Source organism: Vollenhovia emeryi, unplaced genomic scaffold (assembly GCF_000949405.1).
Source record: "Vollenhovia emeryi isolate VEMERY1.0 unplaced genomic scaffold, V.emery_V1.0 DF939149.1, whole genome shotgun sequence".
In the NCBI taxonomy this organism is placed as follows: Eukaryota; Metazoa; Arthropoda; class Insecta; order Hymenoptera; family Formicidae; genus Vollenhovia; species Vollenhovia emeryi.
The window spans coordinates 383,858-393,701 of NW_011967217.1; the positions used below are offsets into that span (position 1 = coordinate 383,858).

Consider the following 9,844-nt stretch of genomic DNA (forward strand, 5'->3'; position numbering starts at 1 on the left):
ACTTTCGATCCCCTTGAACGCTCTTTATCGAGTTTACGGAGATTTCGCTGAAGGAAAGAATGTAGAGAAGGGAGGGGCCGAGAGAAGAACAAGTGGGGAGGATCGCTTATTTTTGGGTGCCCGTCGGTTCTTTTTCCGTTTCTTTCTTCGCGTACCGTTCCCGAAATACACTCACGACTGGCGCGTCGTCTTTTCTCAAAGTTCGAGAGAAAGCTATTCCTTCTGCAGCTTGATCGAGGAAGGAATAATCGATGTATTCGTATATTATTCACCCGAAATAGTTTGTGTAGCAACGTAAATTTTATTCGTATTGCGTCATGCTAAATTACACACCTAAGAGATGGAAAAATAGTTGTATTTATAATATAAAGGAAAGTCTACCATGACGGGCAGACTCCTAATATGAGACAGCAGGATTTCTACAAAATTAATAGGCATTGTCCGTTGGTTCCACCATGAAGTTATCGAGTGAGATCTGTTTAGTGGAAAATTTATTGTTAAATTGCGTAATCGCCGCGAAAGAAGATTGTAATTGTAAACCTGTCATTTCGTATTAGAAGCCCATCTCATCATAGGGGACTTTCCTCTATTTTATTTGTTTCTCGCTGGGAAATGTCATAAGAACGTCGCAGGATTTTACTCCTCAGTTTCATCGTTTATCTATAATGAGATTTATCACAATGCATTTTTCGGACTCGACTCGACGCACCGTAATCTCCATAAAATTGCACCTCTGATCTCTGTTCATGTGTATTATTAACAGACTCAGCGCCGATCTCGAGCTCGATATCGTTTGATTGCGCGCTTGATATCCTTTAATGATGCCGCGACTGCATTAGCTTCACGGGAAAAAAAAGACCCTAATGTGATTGTACGTATGACTCGCGAAAGTTTCTCCATATCTTTGTATCTCCGACGATCAGACAGATGCGTTTACGGCGTCGCCGTTGCGGCGGGAAGCGGCCACCGGAAATTACGCGTCTTACAGCTGCACGCTTATCAGATCGGCCGGTCGGATTTACGGTATTTGCGGAAATCTGATTAATATATTCTGAATCGTTCATTAATAATTGATGCCGGGAGATAAGGAAGTGATTCGCACAATATGTATATTCGGCTGCCTCGCTCCGCTCCCGCGAAATTATTCCCCGCAATTAAATTGCAAATGCGAGTAATGTCCGAGCATCGGAATATTCGTTAAATGACTCGCCCGTACACGACACTCGCTCGGCATTCGTACTGTGGCCCCAGGCTCGAGCCTGTAGATAAATTACGCGTTAATCGTCCGCTTCAAATAGCACTTAACAGTTGTAGCAATTGCATTTAACCGTCGCATTGCAACTGCGCTTGAGCGGCAATTGACGCTTAAACTATCGACGTTTCGATGCATGCGGCGACTGTTAAAATTTATGAGCTCTCACGGTGTCGTTACCGTCGGATCATCTTCAATTAACTCGGGACGGAGAGGGGACATCGCGAAGAGTCTAGAAACATTTCGAAGCAGAGAATACGGAATGCTGTACAAACTTATTTCTTTCAAAGCGGAGGTCAAGTATGTATCTCGTCCTGGACTGAATCTACTCGATCTGATATAAGTCGAGGAATATTATTCGGCAAAATCACTATATATAACTAGTAGGTTCACTCCCTGTCGGCCCCTTTGATCTTTGCGGTCCCGATCGCGCGGTATTCCGCCATGTCTTTGGTGCAAATCCAGCAGCGTATGTGTGTGCACCTACAGTCTTCTTCATTAATGCCTGAGCCTCAGTTTTACTAGAACATTTTCATAATCCTTATTCTCATCTATACATCGTTGACACAGCTTCTACATAAGTCTGTGGTAGTAGTCTTATTCATCAATGCCTGGATCTACATTTTTATCATTTTTCTCACCTACACAAATCACTGAGTTTCAGGCTGTACGCGTATACTACCGCAGACTTCTGTAGAAGCTGTACGACTACAGCCTGAAACTCATCGATGTATAGATGGGAATAAAGATTAGGACAATGTGAATTCTAGTAAAATTGAGATCCAGGCATCAATGAATAAGACTGTACATACATACGTGTGTGTGTACTTCTAATCAAACTACACTACTCCACATACAACTTTTCTCTCATTGGCTGCACCAACCAAATGTCGGATGCGCAGAAGGGATCGGCGCAAAACAAGTGACGGAGTGGACCCACTAGTTATACTGCGAAAAAATTATGGAGCCCCTGAAAACGTTAGCTGGCTGATTACAATTCCGCGTTGAACGCTTCAACTGCGATGCCACTGCCGAATCTAGTTCCATTTAGGACTGTAAAGGCTTAAACGTTAAAGTATTGATTGCGAATAATATTCTCACGCATTCTCGTGAATAATTTGCTCCGATTGTTCTGCGCGGAACCGTCGCGACAACCATCGCGGGGTGGCGAATCGATTGTACGTACCGAGCAGCCCAGAAATGACAACTTCCCTGATATTTCTCGGCTTTCGGTTCGCGTCCGAGCGTGCACTCGCTCGGTCACGTCAGTCCACGTCCTACCGGCCCGCATTGCGGTGACCTAAAAATAAGAAGGCGAAGTCTCTCACACCGGCTGGGTTGATTTCCTGCCAATTTCGTGCTCGCCCGTGCAGGAGCAACTGCTGTGTCCGTTCCCGAGGGAGCCACGATTATCTCTCGTCGCACAAGAGTGCTCGGCGTCACTTTAATCAAAGTGCGAATTCTGGCGGATGAAACGCCGGCGGTAAGAATTCTCGTCGCTCGCCGTCGCCGTCGTAAAAAGTTGTCGATGTCCAGCGAACTCGTAGTCTTCCGTGGACAACAAAGTGGCCCCACGAATGCCGGGGTATCAAGTCCGAGAAGCAACTTGGAAACCAGAAAAAAACCAACCTGTCCAGACAGAGACGTAGCTTCAGCGTTTGTCTCAGTCGAATGAAATTGCATCGATACGCTAATGGCGAAGTTTTTTTTTCTCACTCGATCGTCCGTGATTCCCTCGTCAATGAGGTCTACGTCCGCCGCTATTTTTAGCGGCTTCTCCGAATCGTTAACGCCGCGGGATGAATCGTCCATGGATGCGCCGCGCGTCCAGACGTGCGCCATTAATACCACGCTGGCTCTCGCGAGCTGCCATCGGCGAATGAGACACAATTACAGTGAAGTGTTTCCTTCGACGAAAATCAGCCAGGAATGTCGCGACGTTATTATTGCCGCGCGTGCAGGAGGTGCGCGCGGCGCGATCTTCTTTTTCTCTCCCGCCGCGGAATCCTGACTCACCTCTCGCAGCGGAAGTTCCTTGATGGCTGTTACACGCGCTTACCTTTACGTGATCCCGTCGTCGTCGCGACTTCCGTCGACGGAACGTGCCGATGCATCTTCCATCGTAATGACCCTATAGAGAGTCGCTATTTCTATAGGCGAGGGCTTTTACGAATCTCTCTGGGGCTGTCGACTGAAAAATCGAGGCGCACCGCATTCGGGCTCGCATGCACTTTACCCCGACTCGTCGTGTGCAGAAGTCAATATTCTGCTCGCGCGTAACAATTGAATTAATAATTCATTCACGAGCCGTGAAATATTCCTACGAGCTGCGCGCTAAACGCTTTCCGCGATAAGTGGATTTGCTGTTTACCGGAGATGTACAGCAACTTGTCGAGGTACACTGACAAACGTGCAATCGTTAAATTCTGTGGATGAAATTACAGCATGTACACTCGCCAATATTTTAACGAAGGAAAGGCATTTTAAAAGTCTCCCCCTATCTCCTTGTTGACGAGCTGTGCTTATTTCACCGAAGAGTAAGGTAATCGCTTCCGAGAAGTAATAAGAGGCAGCTCCGAGAAATAGCAGTAACGATCACTCTGCATTGCAACGCTCTTTGGATGGAATGAGATTTGAATACTTATTTTAATCTTCGCGAACGGCAGAGCCGGAGTACGAGCCGTGTAAGTCTGAGGGCATAAAATCGCGGGGGGGGGGGGAAATCGATCGGTTATCGAGCGAAATGCGTTTCGGGCCCCGAGCAGAGCGGGCAGAATGTTGTTTAGACAGCTCGCGCGAACGGCGACGAGCGATTAATAGGTGTATAAATATCTGGCGATAACGGTATGCGGTAATTGCGATAAGCGGTTCCAGCCGTTCCCTCGGCATGATTTACTTGGCTGCCGTAACCGACGATCGGATGGAGTAGAGACCCCTGTAATCAGAGACTGGTCATAAGAGAGTTCGTTGAATTTCTGCGAGTGAGAGAGAAACATAGGCTGTCTCACTTTTCCACGATCGTAGAAAAGTAATGGTGAATATCGCGTCTGTCGCACCTTAAGATTTCACGGGCAGTGAACGGCAGCAGCAGCAGCAGCAGCATTTTATCAACTTACTAGCATCGATTTCATAGAATCGTAGCGCTGCCTATGAAATAGGCTGCTTTGCTGTTCAACTGAATGATCTTGGAGCTGCAAGAACTTCCGCCGGAAGTGCGTCATCCATGTTAGTGAATCACAAGTAACTTAGTGAAATGCTACTCACTGTCCATGAAAACTTGCCTTCAGACGAGGCTCGAGGGGTAAATCGCTGACCAAAATCACGTACACCAATGCCTGCTAATGGCCAGTGAGTACTACTTTATCTTATTTTATCTTATAATGCCCAAAAAATGCCTAGTAATGTCCAGTAACGCCGCAAATCTGTACACCGCAATGTCCTCAGCGGTTTACCTGTCGACAGGGCTAGATTAAATTTAACAATAAGACCATTCGCGATCACCGCCGCAAATCGTCCAAATTAAATTCAGTCACCTCTTTTTCGGGAAAATCGAAATTTTTCGATAGCGCGAAAAAATTTGGATCAAGTTTGATCGAAATTGCGCTTGAACGTATTTTTTACATAAACAAAGATTGTCACTACCGTAGGGTGAACGCGGCACGCGGTGTTTTCGATAGTTTGACGACTGCCTCGAAATTGTGAAATCACCTGTGCGATTTATCGCGGGAGGAATCGAATGCGGAAGAAAAGCGTATGCACGCGGAGAGAGAGAGAGATAAATAGTTTTCCGAGATAATTCCGCGCAATCTACATTATTTACGAGTACGTGAATAATTCTAATGACTAACAACGTCGGTTTCATGAATCACGAGAGATTATTCATCGTGAGAATGACTATCGAGTTTCTTCCCGGCGCCAAGAATACAAGCTGCGCGACGTTTAATAGCAATGTCAGCAACACGATAAGAAGCGTCCACGATTGCAAAACCGACTCCTTTTTGTTTTCGAGGAAAGATGAATAATTCCGTGCTCCTATTCCGCAAAAACGACCCGCGAACGTTTCGTTTCGCGAGATGACTCGAAACGTCGGGCGGTCTCGAAGGCTTCGCCTCGTTTCGTCGTTATCTCGGCTCTCGCGCGGAAACGGCTTTCACGTTCGCCACGACGCGACTCGCATGAGTCGCGATTTTATCCCTAAATGGCTACCTAGAAGAACATCGTGTAGCCCGAGGGAAAAATAGCGAAAGTAGACATGTAGTAGCGATAGACGTTAGTCGATTGCACATTTAGCACGCAATGGACATTGAAAATTGTCTGTGTCAATGTCTGCGTTATCAATCACTTCGTCTGTAAACCGCCAGAATCACTCGAGTGCTGCCGCGGCGCGCACATCAACCGCTGCTCGGCTTCCTGCTTGCTCGCCGCTTATTTTCTGCCTGCCGTTTCTAGTGGTCGAGTGATTCTCTGTGGCTATCTAAGAAACGGAAATGAATCCCGTAGCGATACATGCACCGTATCTTCATTTCCATATTTCGAGACAGTATACTTTCTTCCCGCTTAACGCATTTAGAAAGTTTTATTTTACGGCTTACATGGGCCGACAGTGCCGATCACTTATCGCTGTGTCGCGGCACTTTTTCCTAGTTCACAGTAGACAAATTCATTACCCCTCGAATGCAGTGTAATTTAATACAGATGTTTCCCTGTCACGACACCGGCAACGCCGTTGGTGCAGTCTCAAATTTCCAGCTGCGTTTTTCTTACGTAAGCCCGCGCTCCTACGTTTTCCCCCCTCTCCTTTTTGCACCAAGCGGTTTATTAGTCGTACATACGGTCTTACATACAAGGGCCCAATTCTTGAATTCATTCCAAGACTAAACGTGTACGAAAATTCTGCTCTGACAGAAAAGTTGAAAGACGATTGGTTAAAAGCCACGCGAATAGCCAATCAACTTGCAACTTTTCTGTAAGAGCAGAATTTTCGCATACGTTCCTCCTTCGAACAAATTCAAGAATCGAGCCCCGGGTCTGGAAACGACGGTGGTAGGGGTTGTCTCTTTCAACGTTCCCGTTTTTACTTCCATTTTCAGCCGCAAGGTGCGCTAGAGGGATATCGTGTGCGAGACAGAGACATAAGTAGCATAAATCGTAGACATAGTAGGAATAGACTGCGCGTTCCCTACCTCACCTGTGTGAAAACATGTACAAACTTTAGAATGAGATAGCTGGTGTGGGACCGTACCTCATCTCTGTCTAGTAGAAGTAGTGGGGGTAACAGAAGAGTAAGGGAACGATAGAGGTTAAAGGATAAGCACAGTAGCCATATTGAATTTTTGTCCCATTCCAGACATTAGATAGACGGAGAGAGAACAAGGTCCCAAGTATGCTGTCTCTTTCTAAAGTTTGTACACTTCTGCAGAAAATGCGCAGTCTATATATTATACGTCTATGGCATAAATCTCGTATCCCTCAACAGCGAACGAGAACCTAACTCGTTAACGGAGACACCACCACCACTCGAAATTCGATGTTGTTCCCAGGCCTGTGTGTACGACTGTGGTCGTACCACACGTACGTTGGTAAAAGCACGCTCGTACCTAGGAGAACGCGTCTCCGTGGCGCGGCGAGCCGTACACGCGACGACTACAGCCGACAACGTCGAGCCGATTGCGTCGCGGAAAAATCAATCGGTAAATATATGTATACTACGTACGTATAGACGAGAGGCAGATCGAGTTATCGCCGCGCGTTTACCTATCGATAAACAGAAAGTCCGCGGTTTGAAGTGGCCATCTGCGACTCGCGAGTTTCGCGTGTTTGCCCAACGTTTATAATATCAACGGACTGTTACTTACGCTCTGCGTGATTGCAGAAATTACTTGAAACGTTTACACACGACAGAGCGTATTGTCGGAGATAAGTGGGTAGATTTTCTCGAGCTATCCGCGCGCGTCTACGTGTCTTTTTTTTTAGAGGAGACGTTACTCTTTCCAGGAGTCGCTATCGTGCGTAGCGTTCCGCGTCTAAAGACCGAATACCTGTTAGATAAGATAATACTTGTGCGGCGTTAACATCTCTCGAGGAAATAGCGTCCTCCCTCTCGGTCTCGGCCCACTCCGTTCGCGCGTGACACAGATCTGCGAATTTCGTTTCTGCAAAAGAGTGATTCACCGACTCGCCGCGACGTGTAATTTTTGCGAATCGCGTTCCGGCGACGTTGGCGCGAATAATTTGCACCTGCGAGCCGATAACGCAGCGATAACGCGCCTGACAAATGAGAAACGTCGCTGTTAACCGATATTTAAAATAGCAGGCGTGATTAGAAGTACCTAATTATCGTCACGTGAGATTTGTTCGTTAGTGATAAATGGCTGGAATTATCTCGGTTTTGAGCCTCGAGGTTTACGTTCATTGCTATCTGTCTACGAAACGAAACTACGTCGGACCGAACCGTGTAGCGTTACAGGTGGCTGTGATAACCGGTCGCGCACGTTACCAGGGAAGATCTCGATTTTTTCACTCTCGCGACTGCAGCGACCGTTCGGCAATTCTCGTCCTTATCGCCGCAACACACCGGATATACCGTGCATCGCCGAATTGCATGTCTCGCGATTCCGCCGAGTTGCGTGACTCTTCTACATCCGGACCGGCAGTGGAGATAACGTAATCCGATGGAATACGATTATCAGCGTTAGCGAACAACAAATGAATTCTCATAGGTACGTCTCCTAGCTTCTGGAATGATCATTGTCCGTTCGCTGGCTCTTGATCGGAGCATAGTACAACTAGTAGATCCACTCCGTCAGTTTCGTTTTGCATCGATCCCTTTTGCCGATCCGACATTGTTCCGGGCAGACCAATGAGAGAAGAGCTATATGTGTCGTAGTCAAGAAGACTAGAAACCAGGGGGCCGAACTCCAGTAGTGGGGGTGGGTCAAAGTATGGTCGCATTTCATGGGCGCTATTCGCGATATGGTCGGTCGCCGGCCAATTCATGAACTACGCGTGCTGGACTTCGGAGCGTCGTGCAACATAACCAAAAGGACTGGAGAACACAAGTTTGGCATCTTGGCAAACTGTCAATGTAAACTCCAAATTTAATTTTGGAGTCGTAAGTATTAATCAATGCACACTTCAGACACGATTTCACAAACGGTTCACAATAAACATTCGAACTTTGGCGCACGTGTAGTTCGTGAATTGGCCGGCGACCATATCGCGAACAGCGACCACATCTTGGCCTACCCCCATCACTGATTTGGGCAGGAGTTCGGTCTCCTGGTTTCTTGTCTTCTTAGTCGTAGTGCAGCTTTGATACGCTACCACGCATACAACTACAGTACGTGCGCACACATACGCTGATGGAGTGCTGCCCAAAATAATGGCGGAATACCACGTGTTCGGGACCGCAAAGATCAAAGGAGCCGACAGAAAGTGGACCTACTAGTTGTACTATGGTCGGAGTAACCCGAGGGGAAAACCGCTGACTAAAATCTTGTACACCAATGCCCACTAATGCCCGGTGGGCATTACTTTATCTTATTATCTTATTTGATCTTATTTATCTTATTTTATCTTTATGGTGCCCTAGCAAGGCCTAATGCCCAAAAATGCCTATAATGCCACAACTCTGTATACAATGCCCTCAGCGGTTTCCCCCTCGGAGTAACCGTATTCTCGAAGCGCAAGCCGGAAGACACGAGTAAAAATGTCAAACGATGTTGCTTTCCTCCTTCATCGCAAGTACTTATTGCACCGTTCGATTGCACAGTTCGTCAATCGATGAACGTTGGCATCTCGCTTGTTTACGTGATTGCGTGACGGCGGGAAATTTTTCTCCATGTATCCTTTCCGAATTGACGCGGGTTGTCCTCGTCCGCGTCGACGATTTACGATTTCCGCCGATTCGCCGTTCGTCGGCGATAAGCGATTATTGAAACTTAGAGGAACCGCTCCGTGTCATTTAATACCCTCTCCGCTTTCGTTCCAATCAAATACATAAATCAAAAGATCGACTCTTGAGATATACAAGCGGGATATCCATCGCAAAATGTAATACGGCGCGTAGTGATTTATCGGTCGGCACCGGGGAAAGTGGGTCGTCGCGATGTCATTTTTTTTCCTCGCTTTTCTCAAGGTTGCCCCGTAATCGTTCCTCGCGGCCCGATGTGTAAGAAATCACTCGTAGCCGATAATCACTTAATAACGGTCCTCTCGGCGAATTATAAATCGGCGCGAGCGCAATTTATCGACGGGAGCCGTGAAGGGAAAAGAAAGAAAACGACAGGAGCACTGATATTTCTCTCAATAAAACGGGCACGAGCGGCTGGACGGCTCGCGATCTTTCCGCGTCGCGATCGATTAGAATCCGATAATTCTGATCGGTCGTAAATCGATCGGACGTCGCCATGGCAAGTGCGATTTATCGCGCGGCGTGCGCAGACTCGAATGGGCTGTGAACGGAAGAGTTTCGCGTGGCTGTTAACGGCATAATCGTGCCTTCAGGATTCGCCGATGGGGCTCCGTTTCCTCATCTCGCCCCGTTACGCGCCCGTCATACGTTTTCATCCTCGCGCATTACCACGCGGTTAC

At 47.2% G+C, this 9,844-nt stretch overlaps 1 protein-coding gene across 1 annotated transcript; it reads right to left on the reverse strand.

Annotated features, from left to right (window-relative positions):
* Positions 1–459: 459 nt before the first annotated feature.
* Positions 460–3,083, reverse strand: LOC105565730. The gene is made up of 2 exons (XM_012019158.1): positions 2,439–3,083; positions 460–1,773 (listed from the first exon to the last, which is right to left on the reverse strand). The coding sequence occupies exon 1, from the start codon at positions 3,062–3,064 to the stop codon at positions 2,513–2,515; it is 552 nt and encodes a 183-aa protein (XP_011874548.1). The 5' UTR covers positions 3,065–3,083; the 3' UTR covers positions 460–1,773; positions 2,439–2,512.
* Positions 3,084–9,844: the final 6,761 nt, after the last annotated feature.